Source organism: Stigmatopora nigra, chromosome 6 (genome assembly GCF_051989575.1).
Source record: "Stigmatopora nigra isolate UIUO_SnigA chromosome 6, RoL_Snig_1.1, whole genome shotgun sequence".
Lineage (NCBI taxonomy): Eukaryota > Metazoa > Chordata > Actinopteri > Syngnathiformes > Syngnathidae > Stigmatopora > Stigmatopora nigra.
The window spans coordinates 12,529,807-12,553,749 of NC_135513.1; the positions used below are offsets into that span (position 1 = coordinate 12,529,807).

Sequence of the window (23,943 nt, forward strand, 5' to 3'; positions counted from 1 at the left end):
TTCTTTCAACGATTTGTCCCAAATTCCAAGAATGCCTCCAAACTTTCTAAACTTTAATAGACCCTTCGCATTGATTTAGCTTTAGGCCTTGATGTCTTGCACACTTTTTTGTACCGCAAAATCGATTGAATGTCTATTTTCTGCTACTTTGCGCAACCTCCCACTAATTCTGAGTGCCCATCAAAAGCTCAAATTGACTGTCAGCATCCAAGTAAAACTTAAATGTGTAAATTGTCCTTTAAGGAATCGACCTAAGAATACTTATTGTAAGAAAGAAACTTCAATTGGCACCTATTTAATCTAGGTTGAGATGATTTGAGGATGAGGCAACACATGTAATGCAACGATGTGCTAGTTTTACTTCCCAAATGAATTCTACAATGCAGAAAACAACATCTCAGCACAATTAATGTGTAAACAACATCTCGGTAAGCCCCTCCAATCCACAAAAGCACAACTTGATGTCTTGTTTGGGGTTAAAAATATTCTAAAAGGCTTCTTATTCAAAGATCCGAACATAGATTAGATCCACATTTCCTCAGAAGGCTCTTCACACTCAAAAAAAGCTTTGCCATAAATTCTCTAAGCACGAATAAAGTGTCCATTTGCCTTAGTTTCAACCTTCTTGAATTACTGTTTACAAGCCATTCTCATCACATCATCAGGCACTGACTCATCCCACCGTGGTAATTGTTGGTTTTACCTACCTAAATAAAGCAAAGAGTCAAAATAGAGAGTCAGAAGAATGTTTTTTTGCTGTTCACATGATTTTCTGGTGTTTTAGCTTGTTCAGAATGGAAACTTAGTTTACAATTTGCAATGCTTCTTATTACAAAGCATTAAAACATTATTATACTTAGGTAATCATCAATGTTTACTACACTTGCTGTCAATCAAGTGAGTCACAAATAGTACCAATACCATTTTTTAGCACCTGATAAAAACTTCGATACAAAGCTTTGTAGTATTGACCAATACCTGTCAACCTCGTCCAATTATTGCAATTCCCCTTATTACGGGATTAAAAAAAACACACTAATGCAACACAGCACATATTTACTCACATAGGGCGCACTTAAAAGTCTAATATTTTCTCCAAAGTAGACGGCAGGCGCCCAATTAGTCAGTGCGCCTTGTGTATGCACTAAACTCAAGATTCTGTACATGTCACTGTATGACGCTGACAACTTGACTGTCTGGTTACATTGCTTGTTGACACGCTATACTTATAGTGAAAATGTGTGAAAAGGGGACTCCATGTCTGCAATATTAGCAGTTAATTACGTTTTTTGTCTAATACCAGTGACCAATCCAATCCAAATTAGAGCCAAAATGAGTAACACGATATCGGTTTAAAAAAAATCCAAAACTAAAGTTGCTATACAGCATAAACAATTTGAAAAGATCTAAAAACGTATAAAACAAATACATTGTAGGCTATATTACCATCAGTTATGGTATCTCCCAATAACTATACATATAAACATACTTTTTAATTAGCATGTTCCAATAACTACTGATATATTTTCCATGTTAGCCCTTGCATTATTATTATAACTTCAAGTAATCTTTGCTCATTTAAAATCCACCCAAAGATAAATCACACAGGCAGAATGAATGGACTTTTGGTGCCTCTTGATAGATTTATACACGTATTTTCATACATGTGACAAGTATAAAGGTTGACAGGATTAAGAAGTGCAGAACAACGTATCCTTCATGCTTCAATTCAATCATTCTTTCATTTTTTTAGAGCCTTTTGTAGTGGCAGTCCTTTCCACAATCCTTACGCGACACAAGCTCCAATGTTCATGTTATTGTTCTCATCCTGGGAGACATCCATTAATGCATGGATGGCGTAGAGAGAGAGAGCCAAAGGAGGATGAGAGACAGAGATAATAGATGAGAAGGCAACCCAGGACAAAAGAATGAAGACGGAGAGAGGACGGACACAAAAGAGGAAGGGAAAAAGTCCCTCCTCCTTTTATCCAGTGAAGTGACTGTCATCTTGACGGAGGAAAGTTAATTACTCCGATATGAAAAACTGAGAGGACGCAGTCAAAGAAGGTGGAAGGAGATTTTTTTCTGGACTGTAAACATGGTTTTTCGGGCTCCTGAGAAAAATAAAACGTCTGCTCAAGTCAGCTGGGATAGGCTCTACTCTTCCAATGATCCTTTCGAGGGTCAATGATATGAAAAATGATTAATAGGTGGCCTCTCTGCATGCTAAATTTAAATCCAACACTTAAGTGCATCGTATAGGGATGAAGTTGTGTACTTTTCCTGATTAAGGGCCAGCAGGGAGAGACATGATAAGGAAAAGAGGTGGGAGAGAGAGAGAATATGAAGAGGATTCCAAGAGGTTTGTGGAAAGGAGGAAATATGAAATGGCTTTTGGGAGAGGATTATTAGAGTTTTGATATGGTGTGCATGTGTGTGTGTGTGTGGGTTGGGGTTATAAAAGTTTGCAATTTTCATCAAAGTTCTTTTACTTATTCATTTAGTTTGAATTTTTTTATTTTTTTTCAGAACCTTAGTCCATGTGTGTCAAAGTGGCGGCCCGGGGGCCAAATATGGATTAAAAAATTACAATTATTGATTTAAAAGGGGGAAAATCTTGAAATTTAATATACATCTATACTCTTCATTTTAATTTGATCCGAAAACAGAAAGTCGGCACTCATGATTGACTTTCCCGGGCCGCACAAAATGATGCGACGGGCCAGATTTGGCCCCCGGGCCGCCACTTTGACACATGTGGTTTAGATAGATAAAAGTTCTGAGTATAAAACAAAAAGAATATTTAAAAAAAATCAGGCAAAATGACGTTAATTCAAATTAAAATGTGCTGGTTATTGGATTTTTTCTCTGTACCCAAATTACGAATTACTACTACTTTACAATGTAGCACAAATTGAAAAAAAATGACTAAATGCTACAACTTGCAACTAGTTAAGGTCATCAGAGCACATTTTAAAAGGCCAAACTAAAATATTTTTAATTCAAATGACATTATTGTCATCCGTCATAGTACCCAAAATATGCAAAGTTCATTGGACCAATAGCCATACTCAATCATCTTAATACAGATCCACAAATACCCAGTTTATCTTATATAGAAAACAGAAAGATGCAACCTGACAGCGTAGCCAATGAATAGGGCGTACTTCACTTAATTACAGAATTAATGACATACTCTGCACCATTGGTCACATGCACATAGACAAACAGACAATGGCTCCTTTCATGGCAGGTTGTCTTGCAAAAAGACAGACAGTACGATAGCAGGCGACTGGACGCCACATATGACAGCGGCGGGGTGACAGGGAACCTCATCAAAGACATTTTTAATGAAGTCACATTCCAAAACACAAGAGGGGCGGAGAAAAGAGAGAGACAAGGTCACTAGATTGATGACACGCATTAGCCTAATAAGGTACTTTATAGAAGCATAGGGGGGGCTTATTCAGTTCTCTATGAAAACACACACCAATCAGAATAAATGCAGCAATTAGATGCAATTTTCATGGTATATTAGATATAACTCAATTGGAGATTGTGTTATGTAGATTGGGATTATATTGTGAGGATCAATAAAGGATGAGATGGTTTAAATATACCGTATTTTCACGACTATAAGGCGCACCGCATTATAAGGCGCACCCTCAATGAATGACATTTTTTTCATATATAAGGCGCACTGTATTATGAGGCACACTGTCTATTTTGCAGAAAATTTAAGACTTTTAAGTGCGCCTTATAGTCGTGAAAATACGGGAATTGCTATTGACTTCCAGGTATGAAGCACTCACTACTTTACAGTCACCTCTAGAACCAGCCATTGTTAATGTTTTGGATTTTTTTGTATAAAATCTTGCAGTGGGGGAGGAGCTATATGATGGAAGATGTTGTAAACTAAGATGACATCTGCATGTTTAACAGTATTGTTTCAGTTTGTGTTTTTTTAATATCCGACAGTGGTGGTTTTTCGTTGTCTGTTTTTTATATATATAAGGCACACTGGATTATAAGGCGCACTGTCTATTTTGGAGAAAATGTAAGACTTTTAAGTGCGCCTTATAGTCGTGAAAATACGGTAGTATGCTTTTATATACTACGTACCTCTCCCTCCGAGGACTGCAGTAGGAGGTCTTTCCGACAGGAGGCCGTGAAGTCGCCCACCCCGGCGCTGATCTCCACACCTCGAGGGGCTTCCAGAGTTAGGGTCCGGGTTGGGGATTCAAGCCTGTCACATAATATTTGATTATTAAACATAATCTGCTTTAGTTGTGATGGAAATATACATAGTGGTATCAAGGTTTTTGTAGAAATGGGAGCTATGTAAGTATAATGGTGTGTGAATCATTAAAATTCAATAACAATATGTTGATTTGTTGTAAAACTATAGAATATTTGATGACATTACAACATTTTCCACAACTGGATTCAATTGATTTCAATTCAAAGGCCTTGAAAGGACTTTAAATACAAAATAAAATCAAAAATCAAAACCAACATCTGTATTTTTCCACTAAAAAGTCTAAACCATCATCCATATTTTTCCACAAAAATTCAAAACCATCATCCGTATTTATCTGCTAAAAATCAAAACCACCATCCCTATTTTTCCACTAAAAATTCTAAACCATCATCTGTATTTTTCCACTAAAAATTCAAAACCATCATCCATATTTTTCTACCAAAAATCAAAACCATCATCCGTATTTTCCCCAAAAAATCTAAACCATCATCCGTATTTTTTCACTTAAAATCAAAACCATCATCCGTATTTTCCCAAAAAAATCTAAACCATCATCCGTATTTTTTCACTTAAAATCAAAACCATCATCCGTATTTTCCCAAAAAAATCTAAACCATCATCCGTATTTTTTCACTTAAAATCAAAACCATCATCCGTATTTTTCCATTAAAAATCAGAACCATCATCCGTATTTTTCCACAAAAAAATCAAAACAATCATCCGTGTTTTTCCACCAAAATTCAAAACCATCCTCCATATTTTTCCACTAAAAAAATGAAAATATTTAAAAGATGGGACAGTCTCCATAACCTACTGTAACCCCTTAATAGGACATAATAATAATTAACTTTCTAAAGTCCTTAAAAGAATATTAAAAAAAAGAATAGACTAGGGTTAGTGTGACTCTCCTTGAATCGTGCAAAGTCAGTAACTCTCTTCCCAAAGTTGAAAACAATATGAGATCATTAAACAACATGGCGGCATTAGATAAGTGCTAGTGTTTCGCTCAAGGGTAAGCCGGCAAATCAAATTGAATAAAAAGAGCCTTTTGGCAAAGCGAAAAGTGAATTACAACTGATGATGGGGACGCAAATAAATTAAACAGCACATTCACAATAAAATGAAATTGAAAAAAAAAATAGCCAGGCTATTGGGACCCCTTGTCGTGATACGTTTTTATTCTCTGAGATGCTTGTACTGGAGGGATGTTGGGGAAATACAATAAGGCAACAAATAGATTAACTTGATACATGGCCATGAGAAAGCTTGCTGGCAGTATCAAGCTAATGTTCATCAATAGTTAAAAGTCTCGTGATTCGATAAAATCTTGATCCTCAGGCTTACCCTGCAAGGTAAGCATTGTGCTTTATCTGTAAAATTTACACTATAAGCAATAAAGTTTCACTTTATGTTCCAATACAAGCGCAAAATGGTGGAAAAAAAGGCTTATTTCACAAAGTTATGTGGTTTTAAAGCAAGGTTTGCAGCTCAAGAACCAGACCAGGACTTGCCTGAACCCCTAAAAAACAGAAAGTAATCACAATTAAGACTTTTGTGAACTGGAAAAAGTAGCAAAATTGTTGGAGTTATTATGTAATACTATTATATACATATATATGAGTGTATTTGATTATTTTTGTATGAGAGTTTCTTCAATTTGTCTGGGGTGAGGACTGTTTATTGGAAATTGCTGAAAGTGCTCGCTACCCAACAACTTTCGTGATTACTCGCATTTTGTCGTAAATCGTGACGCTCTTTTTGCATGATTATGGAATAGTTTTTTTCCGAATGGAGACTTGTTTGTTTAATTTCCAATGGAGTTGTTTTTGGGGTTAGGGTTAAGGTAAACTTGGTTAGGGTTAGTAGTAGTTAGTTGGCAGATTTTTTTTTTTGTGACGAGAATGATGTCGGAATGAATTCTCTCTAGCAAGTAACACCAAAGAAGTGCGATTAATTGATGTACAAATTAATATACGTCTCCCTGTATTGTTTTATAATTATATCCAAGTATAAGTATTGATGAATCTAACAAAAACTAAGACAGAATCATTTGGATTCCAGTTTTAAAACTACCCAAAGAACACTTATAATACAAAAGGATAAACCAGGCAAGCATAGCTACTGTGACAACTGCAGTTACATACACTCAACTTAATAAGGGTGGTGAGAAAACACAAGGGAAGACGCAAAAGCAATTGGTTGGTTCTGGAAAAGAGCAAAATGCCAAAGGAGGAAGTAGCCCACGAGACCTGGAGAAGTCTCCAAAGTAAAAAAAAAACAGAGTATAATACACCCTATATAAAATGGTCCAATAAAACCATCTAAAAATAACTTTTAAGAGACACATATTGCAATTACTCCACACAAAACAGCATTTGGTTTGAAAAGCCAGTCATGTTTCATGCAAATGAGGGATTTCTAACCACTACCCTTCACGAGGTGATTGTACCTAACATGCATGAGTATGTGCTAGCATATATGTTAAGCGTAAATCCTGAAGATGAGCATAACAATAATGTTTGAACCTTGGGCGAACTTAGAGCATAAATAATGCTTTTGAACTTGTTCAAGGCACAAACATATGACAGAATGTGACAGTATGAAGTCATATTCATGTTATATTCATATTTTTATGGCTTGTTAGGTTTCTGGACATTAGAACATTGTGTAATGACACCATCTTTTTGTTTACTTCTATACAGGATTTCAGGCCGTACTTTACCAACTGCGATGTCAAATTCTGAGGATTTAAATGTATCATTAGGATCTAAGAATATCCGTTACTGTGTTTTGTACTACTACTATGTCAAGATGGACATGAAATATGTATTTTGGTAGGATTTGGAGGCGTAGATGACTCATGAAAAGGCTAGATGCTAAAATACAGATCAGTGGTGCCGTGAGGCGCTTTAGCGTGGTTTAACAAGTTTTACAAAGTACGCACTTCACATTTGGATTGACTTATTGATCAGCAAAAAAGGGAAAAACAGTCAAAAACCAAAATAGAGGCTGGAATGGAATCTTATGTTTAAAAAAGTACTATTTGTATTATTTAAAACATTGTATTTGCAGTCTAAAAAAATCCTGAAAGTGAAAAAATCTTGGACTGATTTTTGTTTGTTTACTAAAGAAAAAAGTTGGATAAAAATGGACATTTCGATCAATTATTCTGGTTGATAGTCCTCACTTTTACGAAAAAAAAACTTCAGTATTTGAGATTAAAGTTCTCACAATAGATTTCATTTGCTAATGCAGTTCTACATGAGGTTGTGGCCGGTGAGTGTTTAATAGAGGTTTCTCTTAATGCCATTTTTATTGCTCTTAAATGCCCTTCAGTGATCAAGTTCTTAGTTCATTAATGTGCATTAGAAGGAACAACTGAGGTGTACACTTTACAAGACCTATAAGAGGTATCCAGTAAAAAAAAAAAGATTAGTCCAACTTTCTTTTTTTTAATCTGTCTTTTAAAAGAAACAAAATGAATTGCGATGAAAACTTTTCCAAGTCTAAAAAAGTAGACGCTATTGTAATCAGTCACAACTTTTGTGCAGTACTATGGTAATAAATGTTATGCTTCTATGTAAGGTTTAAAAGGTTGGAAGCAGTACAGTCATCAACCCGTGGCAACCCAATAGAAAACACTGCTAGTCATTCATCAAAATCACAATAATACAAGAACATGGCCTGTTTAAATCAATACCAAACAAAGATGACAAATGTAGCCTATATTATTTATTCAACTCAAGCCATTTCGTTACCAACAGTTCTTTCAATTATAATAAACTAAAAAGACCTATCACATCAAATCCAACAAATATAGTAGTCCAGAATTTTAACAAATAATTATATCTATAATGGATGACTAAAGTCTCGTATGTGTTGTACTTTAGGCTTTAAAATCACAAACAAGAATATATTTATTATATTTTTCTTTTTTGTTCGAGCAAAATTTGTGTTAATGATTAATATTTTTCTTTTTTTTGCCTAAAGAAGTGTTAACAATTATGTTCTATTTTTTAAAAATAATTTCTTGGCCATCTACATTTAAGGAGGAATTCTGTTCCATTTTCCTATTTTAAAACTTGCCAAATAGGTGAACATTTTTTCCAAGTAACTACCGTATTTTCACGACTATAAGGCGCACTTAAAAGTCTGAAATTTTCTCCAAAATAGACACTGCGCCTTATAATCCAGTGCGCCTTATACATGGAAAAAACAGAAAACCAAAAACCACCACTGTCGGATATTAAAAAAAACACAAATGCCTGAACTGAAACAATACTGTTAAATATGCAGATGCCATCTTAGTTTACAAAATCTTCCATCATATAACTCCTCCCCCATTGCAGGATTTTATACAAAAAAATCCAAAACATCAACAATGGCTGGCTCTAGAGGTGACTGTGGTGTAGTGAGTGCTTCATACCTGGAAGTCAATAGCAATTACCGTATTTTCACGACTATAAGGCGCACTTAAAAGTCTAAAATTTTCTCCAAAATAGACAGTGCGCCTTATAATACAGTGCGCCTTATATATGGAAAAAATCTCATTCACTGAGGGTGCGCCTTACAATGCGGTGCGCCTTATAGTCGTGAAAATACGGTAAAATTTTAAAATGATTCATCCTACTGCGAAGTTCTGACTCAATGCATATTTTATATTATTCCTCCACCCAGTCATGCTTACCTCATTTGAATTGACTAACCTACATCCAACATAGAAACAAGTCCTATTTACGAACTCATCCACATCGTAACTCTAATTTTTTAAAGTTTGTCATGCATATAACCACACAGCCTTTTATATTTTTGGCCTTTTTTCACTCAAGGGAAATGACTCCATTCTTTAAAATGGCATGCTGTTGATGTAGAATCCCTGCTTGTTGTTCACAAAGACACTTTTAAATGTGATTTATATTTCCCATTAGACTACACTGACATTCTTCTTGCCCTTTCCTCTTCAGTCACTGAAGGTTTCAACACCTTGCCATTTAGGACACAAACCTATAACCTTTTCATGTTAAATGCGCTGTCATTCGCTTCAGTGCTTCTGTCATTGCTATGCAATCATGTCTACAAAAGGTTGTAAATTGTATTTAAAAAGTTGCAAAAAAGGCCCAGAACGAACAAATGGCTCCGATAGGACAAAAAAATGGCAGGATCTAAAACTTCAGATAGATGAAAATCAAATATAGAAAGAAATAATGGGATTCCAAAGAGTTTTGTGATTTTCTGTTGGCAACCACATGGTGCAAAGGCTGATTCACTACCCCATGAATCTTTCAGGTATACAAAAAAGAGAGAGTCGGGCAATTTTCAAAAGGTTAGGCACCCCCCAATGAGTTATTGAAGTGGCTCAAGAGTACGTTTTTTTCCTTTGTGTGAAAGAAATGTGTAAGTATTCATGTTTAAGTGCCACCACAGGTTATGTTAGATATGAGAGTCATTCACTTGAATGCCTTTGTAGTAGTTTATATAGTATTTCTATGTATTTTGGGAGAGAGTTGTATTAAAAAAAAACTATGAGACTGAAGCTGTGTGTGCTATTTTTTTATGGTGGGGGTTCAGACTAGAACTTGGAAAAGGTTAGGTGTGTCAAAGGGGTGGTCCGCGGGCCAAATTTGGCCCGCCGTATCATTTTTTTGTGGTCCGGGTAAGTAAATGAGTGCTGAATTTCTGTTTTAGGATCAAATTTAAATAAAGAGTATAGATGTATATTAAATTACCTGATTTTCCCCTTTTAAATCAATAATTGTATTTTTTTAATCATTTTTTGTGTTTTTAGTTCAAAAATCATTTTGTAAAATCTAAAAATATATTTAAAAAAAGCTAAAATAAACATTTAGTTATATGGGCCTAGAAGAGTATATTTAAAGTTAAATATTATGGTTGAAAGCATATTAAATCAATAATTGCAATTTTTAAATAATTTTTTTCTGTGTTTTTAGTTCAAAAATCATTTTGTAAAATCTAAAAATATATTTAAAAAAAGCTAAAATAAACATTGTTTTAGATCTATAAAAAACTGAATATTCCGGACTTTTAATCCAGTTCTTTTAATCCATTTATCAAAAAACAATATAAATATTATATCTAAAATGGTCCACCCCGCGTGAAATCAAGTTGACGTTAAAGGGGCCTGCGAACCAACCCGAGTTTGACACCCTTGCTTTGGATTAAATGACAATAATGTGTGCAAGAAGGAAGAAAAAAAAAGTCAATTTCATGCTTTGGCCTCTGATGGGGGGCGCCAAGCTGAGAACTCAATCAGTAATGAAAGACTAGCCACACTTCTCTGTAGGTTCGACCAATCGTACCATGGTTCATTTATCGATAAAACAGTTTAAAGCTCAAGTTTGGTTAATCCAATAAAAGAAATGTAAGGAAAAAAGTCTCAAAAAGTAGGTGCCTTTAAAAAAAACTGTTAAAAAAGTTGAACCATAACAACAATAGCCATTTTCAATAAAAAATCAACTATCTTAATTGTACATGGAATAATTATGATTGAGGGAAAAAGTACTTGATCATTATCATAAATAAAATTCAAAAAGAGTGAATAATTGGGTAGATAGGAGTTTAGGCCAAAAAAATATTTTGAAAGGATGACCTAGCATTATTTTCTCATTATTTTTATGCATAAAAATATTAGATTAAGAGCAAAAAATGAGTCATTGTAAAAATATATGGAAAATACCATGTTAAACTTTCATTAAGTGCCTCTATTAGCATCTATTATGTTAAAAAAATGGAAAAAAATGACTATTTTCAGATAGTTTACTTATTTCTTGTACCTAATTTAACCACAATAAAAAGGGAAATACACTTTTGACTTGAGGTTCATGAATTTACATATGAAAATAGGTATTTATATCTATTTTTAATCCCAATAAAATACTTTTAGGGTACCAACTGTACATTGTTATTATGTTAAACTCTATCAGCCCTCTGTTAAGGGGCTCCATTAAAAAAAATATCAACACAACTGACATAGAAGCATAAAAAAGTATTTTCCCAAAGGTGCATCTCTAAAAGAAAGTGGGTTATTCTAAAATTTAATGATATCCAATCACTTTGACATGAACCCTACTTTTTAATGAAAAAAAAACAGCTAGCGGCCTTATTCATTCAGTTTTAAAAGCTAATTAGTTGGGCCTTTTTTGCCTACATCAAGTTCTTCATTGAAAATCTTGCTTGAAATTAACGCTTGAACAATTGCATTGGAAAATACTTGGCCTCAGATCTTGCTGTTTAAATAAAAGAAAGGCAAAGACGCCGATATATTATAGACACGTAATTTGTTAGACCTATAGTTTGTCCCATTTAAAATGTTCCACGTCACTTGCTGAGAATCTCATTATACGCTACTCATCTCGACTGTTTGAAGCTGTAAAATGTTTATTAATTGAATATATCTTTCAACCTTGAAATAAGCTTTTTTGTTGTTGTTTTGGAATCCACAGGTTGGGAAAGAGAGAGAGAGAGAGAGATTAACTTTTAGTGATGAGTCATCTCTCTCTTTTAAAAGTCTATGTTTTTTTAATTGAGTTGATTTGGTTGTATGCCATCAGGAAATTAAGTCAAATTCTGCCAGGTTTTTTTTTAAAGAGCAACTGTAGTGAAAAGATAAATAAATAGATAATCGGAATATCATAGAAGATCATTAATTTTTGGATTTTTGTCCTCATTTTGGTTTAACAGGATATGACTATGATTTAAAAGGCTGGAGGATTTATCAGAATGGGACCAATTCATCATATTAATTAAGGCTTTTATCTACCTGTCCAATTATTTTTGAGAATTAACCATATGTTTATGACAGATAAATTATATTTTGTAAAGAAATTCTAACCCTTCAAGTTTCTGAAAATCTGACCATGTAATCTGTCCATGGTGCTGAAAGACCTAACCATTGTAATATGTATACTCTCCTTTCCCCTGCAGTTACGAGCCTGATTCGCTCTCCATGGTTCTGAAATACGCACTTGATCATTGGGGCAAAATAACCGATTAGGCTTCACATTTTTTTTTTTTTGCTTAGTAAAAATATTTTTCTTAATCTCACACTAAATGGGTATGGTAGTAATTAATGGTCCCTTCGTTTTGAATTTAATAAATATCACCAAGCCCCAACCCTTCTCTATTTTTCTAGGTATTATTAACATCTTTCTTAGAAGGAAGATTTTCCTTTAAAAATAGCTGTGAATATTGGAAAATAAATTGGATTAAAAAAAAAGAGAAGAGCCATAGCCCAGACCCCCTTTGTTTTACCCCTTGGATAAGTAATTAGATTTAACTTAACTAAGTTAACTTTAAAAAAAATGGTTGCACATATGAACAGAATGCATTACAGAATTGAAAATATGTTTCCTATTGAGAAAATTGTATCAATTTTGTACTTTATAGACCAAAACTCTTTAACTACGAACCTATTAATTAAAATTAAGAAGTTTGGTTAGGCCATGGGCATCATTTTATCGGAAAAAATGTCAATCAGGTGATAGTCTTAGTTTTTGAACACAAAAAATGGGGTTTTTTCAAAATACCCTGCTACATGTGGCCATGCCCTCAGTTGTTCTACACTCAGAACTTTAAATGGAAGGTTATATAGCCTTAAAATTAAGGTCAAAAGGGTAAACATCTCAAATCAGCAGCTTTGCCTATGTAAGAGTTAAGTCTCCCTCAGGGGGCCACCATTAAAAACTCACTGTACATGAGAGAAAGAGCAGTAGAGTGAAAATGGAAGTCTAGCTTGTACTAAGAAAGCCTCGGCACTGACTCAGCAACAGCTTGTTTCCCTCTGATGTGGATCCAAGCATTAGATAACATTGCAGTCCCGAATGGAATGTCTCAAAGTGCGCTGAAGTTGCAGCGTGAGACATTTCAGCTATTGATTTGATTCCGTATGCTTCGTCAAAGTATTGCTTTGCCATGCAATTGTTCATTTAGTGGAGTTGTACTCCGGATCTGGAAATACTAAGCTACTCTTTTACAATAGACAAACTCTATTGACGTGTAAGTATGTCAATGTGATCGCTCATTATTGCTTTGCAATGTTAAAACAGCTTTATTTATGTTTAGTGGTCTAATTTACTACTCCTAAGAATGCAATAATGCAAATAGTTAAAACAGGTTTATTTATGTTAGGTACTCTAATGTACTGCAACTCCTAAGAAGGCAATAATGCAAATAATACTGCAGAAAAACGTGAAAAAAATGGTAATTAACTGAAAAATTTAAGGTCTTCAATTAATATTCAGGGGGATTTAACACAGCTATAAGCCTATAGATGACCACGTTTTAGGGAGGTTGCATAAATTAGAAGATATGACAAAATATGGGGCATATAGGTTGTAGGAGGGTGGTTAATTTCATCCTATAGAATATACTTTTTTTTGGCTTATGCACAACAAAGTACTTACTTTAAATCTTGGAAAGGCTCCGCCCTCACATGGGAGGTCTGCACTGAATGGCTAAAGACAACTCCTTCTGCTCCTGTGAAAAAGGATGAATAAAAGATGAAAAATTGTCATTTTTTTCCAGCGGATCTGAAGTAAAAAAGTCAAATTTAAGGTTGGGTCTTGTAATATATAAATAAAAAATGAATTGCATTAATATTAGCAGTAATTAAAGCAATAATTCATGACACAAAGGAGGAGTGACAAGGAAATATTTGGTTACAAGTTAAGAAATACATTAAATATTTAAGATACAAAAATCTAATGTAAATGTAAATACTATTTCTGTATTCATAATTTAAGCTTGAAATTATAAAAATAGAAATAATCTCCCATTAGCTATGTCCATATTTTCCAGCATGCTTAAAGCAACTTTATTATTTTATTTTATCATTAAATTGCTAATTTTAAATGGCAAAGTTGTGTGTTTACATCCATATTGATGTATTTTGTCAAAAATTGACCTTCTCCTCCTCCCTCGCACTTCAATGATATAAATATTTTGCTATATATTAATTTTTAATGTCTTAAAAATATCTTCCATAAAAGATTTCCAGAATTTGATCATTTTATGAGGTTTAGCAGGTAATATATTGAAAACAGTGGAATAAATCCCAGAATTTACATGTAAAATGACTTTTTTGGGGGGAAAATCCAAGTCATGGAACCACTTCTGCAAGAAATTAATTTCAAAAGTAGAGGTACCATTGTATATTGTATGTCCTGCTGGTAAATAAGAACAGTGGCATTTCTAATTTCAAGCATGAAAAGACCTGTCACTCGAAGTTTCTCAGTGCCGATGCTGATCTCCTCTTCATCCGCCGAGAAAAGCACCCTCTCCCCATCAGTGCTCTTCACCTCAAACCTCTGACACTGGACCTCTACCATTTCCGAGCCTAAGAAAGCGGAAAGAAAAATGGACTTTGAGTCAAATATTTAGAGCATAGGAATATTTCAAGCGGACATAATGTAGCATGAAGATGGTTCTATGTAAAGCTTCCAATAGAAGCACATATGCGTGAAGATTTGACCTTTAAATAACCTTTGAGGAATTCCCAATGGACTGCCAAATAATACACACCCCTAGAACTGTCCTTTAAGACGAAAAAGTACTACTTTGCGTATTTCTTGTGACTATTACGAATGAGCAACCTCTATATATAACCATAAATATATACATATATAAAAATGGAAGTAGTTCTTACAGCATATCGTTCAAATGAATGCAAAGAATATTCCGAACAAGTGACAAAACTCAAATATCGTATTTTCTCGTATATAAGTCGCCCCACGAATAAGCCACACCCTTAAAATTGCCTTAAAATGTTAGAATTTTACAATTTCTCTCGTATAAGCCACCCCCTGATTCGCAAATTTCACATTCATGGTTTTAATAGAGTACAAATGTGTTAATTTGAAGGGAAAATTTTGAGAAAAATAATCGCATCTGGTATTTCTGAGATACTGTATTAATAAAAAAGGATCGTTTTCTGCATTAAGAACAATGGCAGGCACAATTAAGTGAGTTTTTTTCCCATTTAATGCAAAATATGGTTTATTTTTTCTTGAATTTCATTCATAGACGTCAAAAAATATGAAGTTTATCCTTTTTCTACCATTATAAATGACCATATTGCCCGCATTGTCTTGCATTATGGCGTTTTCGCCTCTTATTATGCGCATATAAGCTGTATCCTTGATTCAGTCATTTTTTTTGTGACAAATATGGCTTATATGCGAGAAAATACAGAAGATATTTAAGATTGGGACATTGTGCAGAAAATCACAAGTCAGAAATGTGAAAAGAAGAAAACCAAAGTAAGATTTGGAGGTTAGATCTCACCTCCACCGACCGCCATCTATTGCTTGGCATCCCAAGCTATTAAGAGTGCCAATTAATTAGACGGCAAGAGTGTCCTGTCAGTTACAATCAACTTTATTAGCAAGCATCAATCTGGGAGTAGACCAACTCTTTGCTGTCCTTATTAAAGTATCTGACAACTTTGAGAAAGCAAGGAGGCAAGCTTATAAAAACCTTACTCCTTCTAAAGTAAAGTGACTTTCTAATGTATGCAAAGATTGAAAGGTTGGAAAATGTTGAAAGATATTATGGCAAGGAGAGGATGAAAGTAAAAAAACAAGACTTTTAAGTTTAACGGAGAACGAGAGCCTGCTTTAAATTGGAGATGTGCTGTCTTAGACATCTAGCCAATCAGTGGACGGACACTCTTCCAAGAGCGCCTTGACTTGCATTGGAACAGGTCAGCGTATTTTCCAAAGATGTGTCTTATTTACACATTTTTTTTAAGGTTTGATGCAGTTTTGAAGGAATTTCAAAACATCCAGTAAATATGAAATGCATATATATATATTTTTAGCTCATTTTAAATCACATCCAACTTTAATCTAGAACTTTAAAAAATTGACGGATGGGCGGAGTCAGCACAAGATATGATACAAATAAAAAAGTGCATCCGTTAACAGTACATATGAAAAATAAACAGAAAAAAGGACTCAAGTATTAACATACTCATCAGTCATCATTAAAGTAAAAAGTAGAAAGTACAAAGTAAATTAAAAAGTAATATATTGAGAAATATTAAAATGTCATTTAAAAAAAGATGGAGGAGCTGTAAAACACGAAAAACAAATAAAAGTGGACAGAACTACTGCCACTGGCTTCCACATGAGGCGCCATCTTGGGAAAAAAAACAATTTGGACAACGTCATCGGGCCGGATTAAATGGCCTAGCGGGCCGGATGTGGCCCGCGGGCTGTAGTTTTCCCACACCTGATCTAGAAGCACTGACAAATTGAATAAATGATGCACAGTGTTGGAATTCTGTTGACCAAATTCTATTTTGTATAATTAAACAAAAGAGGGGCATTATAAAACATTGGCCGAATAACTTTTCATTTAACGACTATGTATTAAGACCCATCATAAAATTATATGGCTGGGCTATACTTGATTTTTAATTCTTAGCTTTAAATTGCTGTCCTGAGCTATAAAGGCAAATTATGCGTTGTGAACTTCAGAGAACGTGAGGATTCAAAATAGAAAGAAATTAAAGTGTTAAGTCTGAGTCCTGCAAATAAAAACATATGTTATCCAACCCAAACAGGCAATAATAAGGACTAATTAAAGTGGTCTTTAATGTGTATTGGAATTACTAGTCCTCCCACATTTTAATGTAAGTTTTTTAAAGTGTCTGTCGTCCTATGTCCTGTAAACGTGTCTTCAAATAGCTTTTTAATATAGTTTCTGAGTGATTATTAAACTTCAGCTGCCTTTAACTTCTCAAGGGTCTATTTTTTTATTTTTAGGATGCTTTACATGCTTTATTACGTCTGGATATTTACTAAATGACCCATTGCTGTTCACCTTTTAGCAATTGGAGACTAGCCTAGACTCTTCAGGGGAAGTCCATTCAAAACAGTTTAGACTAAAAGGTTAGTCACTGGATTACATTTTACTTCCAGAGCAATTCAACAACCTGAAATCCTTCAAGTTATTTTTTTTTAGCAACATGACATTTAATAATTTGAGGCAGATTGCCTCCTTATTAGTTTTAAATGTGATTGCTTTGGGTTACCGTATTTTCAGGACTATAAGGCGCAGGTATTTATTCTTTAGTCCTGTTTTCTGTCTCCCTCCTTTCAATACACTTCAATCAAATAATCCAGATTATAGTCAACCTGATTCCTGATTTAGAGCTTTTAAAGAATGTCACTATTGTAAACAACATTGACCATAACAGCTATTTTCCCATATACAGTATTGATGAATTATTCTACTTGTCATTTGTGTGGAAATATAGCACATTTTACAGTTTTATGGTAAGTCTCCAGCCATTTCATCATTTTAATGATGCAATTTTTAGTTTGATATTAAGACATAACACATCTTTGTTCAATAGCAATCAAGTAAGGGACATTGGGAAAAGGATACTTTTATGAGATTGGAATGTGTCTGAAAATAATATTTTTATTGATTGAGAAAGTAACAATGCACTCTAGTTTTAAACATTTAAACAAACAGCGACAAAATATTTATATGTGGCAATCTTTATATAAGGAAGTAAACAAATATTGTGTGTGATACAAAAAAAACGCTTCAAAAACGAGTTTTTTTTAAATGTTTTTAGATGTAAAAGTTAAATCCATGAATATTTGTAATATACTTTGGTCCAAACTTACTTTTCTAATCAAAGGTAATTTATGAATAGTAAAAATGAATCATAAATGAATTGACATTATCATTTGACACTCCTTGGTTTAACCACATTAACAACAATAAAATATGATATTAAAAGGTCCATTCTTCCATTTTAATGAATATTATTAACTCCTAATATAATTTGGCTGTCTATTTGCTTGACTCCTCTTGTGACATTTTAAAATATCTCTTTTTAATTTGTTCTAAAAAGAGTACCGTAATTTTACCTAAGACATATTCCAGTCAAAGTATGAATATTTTTTTAGCTAAACTGTTGCTTAGGAATTTTTTTTAAAGATTAAAAGTCCAGACATGGTTATTTTTCTTCTTCATCTGAAGATGGTAAATATATTAGTGAAATATAAGTCAAATTAATTCAATTTTTCTTGTTTTTTGTGCTTTTATTTAACATACCCATCCACCCATCCACATTTTTATTGAATAATGAGGTCTTGTTTACCCGAAAATGTAGAAATTAATAATGTGTGTATGTCTTTTTGTCTTTAGTTTTTTAATTCAGCCATTTTATGTTTTAGTTGTACTGCAGGGCATCTGATCAGGATCAGCAGTTCAATCTCAGGACTGACTGGCCAGTGTCAAAATGTCTTGGGGCAAGACACTGAGTCCTAAATTGCCTTCACTGTGCATGGCAGCAAAACCGCCTACTTGTGTATAAATGTCTGTGAGAATGGCTGAATAATAGCCTGTAAAGAGCTTTTTGGCACTGTAATACTGTAGATAAAAATGCTACATTAAGTCGTCTTCATTTAACGGGACCTTTCTACCTAATGTGGTTCTTGTGAGTCTCCCCTTTTTACCTGCAGTTGGCTTGGATTAGAATTACTAAAAGTACTCAGAAATAGGATTAGTTTTTAATTGTATATAATGTCAATATACTATTTAATCAAATGGAAGGAGGCAGCAAAACAAATTGAGTTTCTGTGAATTATGCTTTTCTGTTATTTTTGCTTGCTGTGAAGTACATTGAAATTAATTGTTGTTGGTGTTTTCTTTTTTATTTGAAAAGTTAAAAAGGGGAAATTGACAAATTAACAATGGTTTTATTGAGATTGAAGCACTATTGTTTTTTTTTTAATATTCTGGATTTAAATGACTATATATATATATATATATATATATATATATATATATATATATATATATATATATATATATATATATATATATATATATATATATATATATATATATATATATATATATATATATATATATATATATATATATATATATATATATATATATATATATATATATATATATATTTTTTTTTTTTTTTTTTTTTTTTCACATCAAAATGTACAAATCTGGTCTCAATTGCAACAAATGCAATATCTATGAAAAAATATTGATCATTTATATTTATCATTCGCCATGTTTTAGCAACTAAACAAGGCCAAATGAAAAAAATGTTTAGTACAAATATATATAAACAGTGCATAGTTATCCCACACAAACAATGAATTATTCCTTTTAATCCTTAATTATTCCAAACAATTCTGACATAACATTTATAACATGAGTCAAAACTAATTCCAAATAGTAAGACCAACTAAATTTTATATGGTATGTTAACAGTGTAAACAGGAATAAAAATGTCAATCTTCTGCAATCAAAACCAAACACAAATCAGTGTCATGAATATCAATCGGTCACACTCATCAATGCCCATTTCATTCTTTAACATTTAACTATGCAAAATAGCCATCAGGGTATAAAGAAGAAGAAACTTGCTTAACTTAATCCACTGATAAAATGTGACTCATTTGAATAAGTCATCAGGGTTGTTAGTTTGTAAATACGCTCTTTAGCTTTAAGCATATGAGAAGCTAATGAGTGTCATTTGCTTGTCTCTTCAAGGTGTTTTTACTCGGATTTACTCAGGCTGTGACTTTAAATACTACATGGATTCATAGTGCCGATGATGAAAAAATTTTAAATATATTTTTTACAAGTTTGTTAAGCATACATACATAATCCTAAACAAATAAAAGCTTTAATCCGTAGTTTTGTGTCTCAAGGCAAGCTGACATTTCTATTTGGGCTTATGGTTAATGAAGCATGATTACATTGAAGTTTATTGGGGTATATTTTTAACCTTAAACAAGCAAAATAGAACATAACAATCTTTTTGAATGCCCTAAAAAATAAAAAATAAATAAGAACAAGTAACCCAAAGGAATCAGGTTTAAAACTAATAAGGAGTCTGTCAATCTGTCTCAAATTTTTAAATGTCATGTTGCTAAAAAAAAGTACCGTATTTTCACGACTATAAGGCGCACCGCATTATAAGGCGCACCCTCAATGACATTTTTCCATATATAAGGCGCACTGGATTATAAGGCGCACAGTCTATTTTGGAGAAAGACTTTTAAGTGCGCCTTATAGTCGTGAAAATACGGTAATTGCTATTGACTTCCACTCACTACACAGTCACCTCTAGAGCCAGCCATTGTTGATGTTTTAGATTTTTTTGTATAAAATCTTGCAGTGGGGGAGGAGCTATATGATGGAAGATTTTGTAAACTAAGATGGCATCTGCATATTTAACAGTATTGTTTCAGTTCAGGCATTTTTTTTATTTTTTATCCGACAGTGGTGGTTTTTCATTTTTGGTTTTCTGTTTTTTTTCCATATATAAGGCGCACTGCATTATAAGGCGCACTGTCTACTTTGGAGAAAATTTAAGACTTTTAAGTGCGCCTTATAGTCCTGAAAATACGGTACACATTTGATGAACCTATAATGTGTCATGAGCCAAAAACAGTGACAATTCTCTTTGTAGTATTAAAACTATAAGATTAAAACTTGGCAGTAAATGCATACCTATATTGAGCTCTTGGCAGCCTCTTTAAATGAATTTTAGTTCATAAATGCTCGAAGCTACGAATTTATTAAATGGCTCATTAAAGCTATTGACTTTATAATGGACTAGCTTTCTAAAAATGGCCAAGATGGGTTGTCTGATCTATTGATTGGATGATACACTGACATAGAATCATACTAATTACAGCATTATCTTTTTTTTTCTTTTTGCTACTGCAACCAATTAAAGGCAGCAAGACCTCACTCTAGTTGAAAATAGGATCACTGTGAAACATGATTGTTATGTACATCATTTGTTTCTCAGAGGGGGGATTTGCAAAGATGTAGATTTCTAATTAGAATGTGTGTAATGGAACAATTGAATTTTATGCAGGGCTTTTTTTTGCAAGTGCTCACTCTGCACACTAATCAGGAACCAATTTTCGACGACATTCCGCTTCCAACTGCGACGTTAACATCACTCATCCAATTCCTTATTTGTGTTTATTAAAACATCTCATAGAACATACACAAAAAAGCCTTTGCTTTGTGAATATTAGCCTGTCTGAATATAGTATCATTAAGCAACTATTATTAACCTTTTGGCTTCTATTGCCTTAATTTTAGTTATTTTATAGTCCCGTTTTCCATGCAACTGCATTGAAGAAATGAGCTGAATGATTCTATGCTGATAAAAAGGAATGTAATTAGTGTAAGAAGTTAAAGATGATGACAGCGATAAAATGAAGTTTAGAAGACAGTAAAAGAGTAGATGTGAGGAATGAATGTATGGCATGAAGAGATTCATGCATGAATGGAAGAAATGACAATGAAGGGAAGACGGAGGAACTAATGTGCACACTTTAAAGAAAATGGAAAAACTTCATTTGAAATAATTTCCCTACTTTCATGTTTAAGGTCAACAAATGTAAATGTTAGGTGACGGTAACCCAAGTAAACCAAAAATGCAGTATTTAAATGATGCTTTTATTCCTAAAGGGTAAATACAACAATCAGCAAAGTACAGTATACGTAAAAACCTGTTCCTTCCCTTATTAAATTGCAAATCTATATAGACTGGTCACAATTTTTCCACGTATTTTGTTGCTTTGCAGTGACTTGATTACCACCAAACATATTTAATCAAGAAATCATTAGGCAATCCTTGCTATTATACAATTTGTTGACGCATGAAATACTTTCATATACTCTGCTGTAATCATAGATATTTGTTCTATTTGTTCTATTACTATGTTCAAGCTTATTCATGCGCATCTGTTCTTTTCGGTAAACTAAATTCTCCTCCTCGAAAACCGGTACAAGGAGATAAAATTAGAATGTGTTGTTTATTCTGCTTCGCCAGCTAGAATCTTTCCACCGCCTACAACGTTGGCCCATCTCATGGGTCGGCCTGAGGTGGTTTGGAATTCACTTGCACATTTGAATAAGAACAAAATATGTTCTGACCCTACCATTGGATGCAGTTTTCTCATTTTTTTTCCAACTCTGGAAGGGCTGGAGTTGAAATTTTCAGTTTTAAATAGATTCTTATGCTACCATGTTTTATTTATTATTCTAATCATCAATTGTTGTCGTCAAAATGTCCACTTTTTTTCTGTCCAATTGAATAAAATCTATTGACTATAACTGTTGTTGCAATGAGTGATTTCATTTTCATTTCAAGCAATATGTTGATCCATAATTTTGCCTTTACAAAACCCACAAGACTTGTCAGACTAGCCTAAAACAAATCCACACCATTGCATAAATTAAACTACTGCCAATACTTCTTTGAGGAGCATGAGCATTCATGGCAGTACATGCACTTTAGGAGATGAAAAGTCAATAGAGCATAAATACCCTCACAAATATAATGCTGTAATGATCAGTGGTCTTGTCAAGTTACTGGCACACAAAGAAAAGGAATAAACCTGTAGAATAACTGCTCTGGTCCATACCCTAACACACATTTAGAATATTAATAAGGAAAGAAAAAATATCCAACAGCGTTCAACTAAACTACCATATTTTCACGACTATAAGGCGTACTTAAAAGTCTTACATTTTCTCCAAATTAGACAGAGCGCCTTATAGTCCAGTGCGCCTTATATATGGAAAAAATGTCATTCATTGAGGGTGCGCCTTATAATGCAGTGCGCCTTATAGTCAAGAAAATACAGTACACCCTAAACTGGTCACCCAGATATTGAAGAAGTCATTTATAATATTCTTGGGGCAAAATACTGTATTTTCACGACTATAAGGCGCACTGCATTATAAGGCGCACCCTCAATGAACGACACATTTAAATTTTTTACATATATAAAGCACACTGGATTATAAGGCGCCCCTGTCTATTTTGGATCAAATTTAAGACATAAGTGCGCCTTATAGTTGTGAAAATACGGTAATCTAACTTTTCCCTAATGCCGGGATAGGCTCAAGCACCCCTCGACCCTGACCAGGCTAACCAATGTTGACAATGAATGAATGAATGAATAAATCAATAGAAAAACGAAGGGCATTACATCCTAAAACGAATTTAGACTCAGTTTAAGAGATTGTTTTGGTCCAAACCAGTTCATATTAATAGTTTATAGAACGTAACAGCACTAAACTGATGGGAACTGACCAAGAATACATTTTTCTCATCTTTTTGATGTCCGGGATTCAACTACTAATGCTGTAACATTACTACCTAGTTGGGTGAAAGGGTAAGACTTGAAAACTAAGTCCACAGATCATCTTTATGGTTGGCCATTAAGAAGACAAAGATGAAAGGTTCTCACTCACATAAATGAGCTGACAGCGACAGAGGATGGAGAGAAAGAAGAGAAGTATAGGGATGAAAGCAAGTGAGTGAGTGCAATAAAAATGAGATGAAGTGCCCAAGGCCAACAAGTATACTCGGAATCTCTTCTACAGCAGATGGATCCTCAAGGGAGCTCACATGTTAAGTGTGTTTTTCAAACTTTAGTTAAGGCAGTTACAAAGTGAGTAGCTTCTTTCATCACAAGGGAGACACAAAAAACATCAGGCTTGGACAAGCTTACTTCAAGTACGCACCTATTAAGCAGGTTACTGACATTGTTTGGTCTGTATTGAAATGCTATGCCACATGGGAGTTTCTTCAAAAGTGCAGGTAAATAAAGAATGGTTTACAAAATGGAACATAGAAATTG

General features: G+C 33.6%; 1 protein-coding gene across 7 annotated transcripts in view; it reads right to left on the bottom strand.

Annotated features, from left to right (window-relative positions):
• sgcz (sarcoglycan zeta) overlaps positions 1–23,943 on the bottom strand; it is a 171,757-nt gene that overhangs the window by 5,902 nt on the left and 141,912 nt on the right. For 6 of the 7 annotated variants that reach the window (XM_077719707.1, XM_077719706.1, XM_077719709.1 and 3 more), the window contains 3 exons: positions 14,490–14,612; positions 13,681–13,753; positions 4,123–4,246 (listed from right to left, as the gene is read on the bottom strand). In XM_077719707.1, coding sequence (XP_077575833.1) covers positions 4,123–4,246; positions 13,681–13,753; positions 14,490–14,612 — 320 coding nt within the window. Of the gene's footprint in view, positions 1–324; positions 708–4,122; positions 4,247–13,680; positions 13,754–14,489; positions 14,613–23,943 lie in introns of those variants that run through there. The other variant, XM_077719711.1, reaches the window with a different exon arrangement.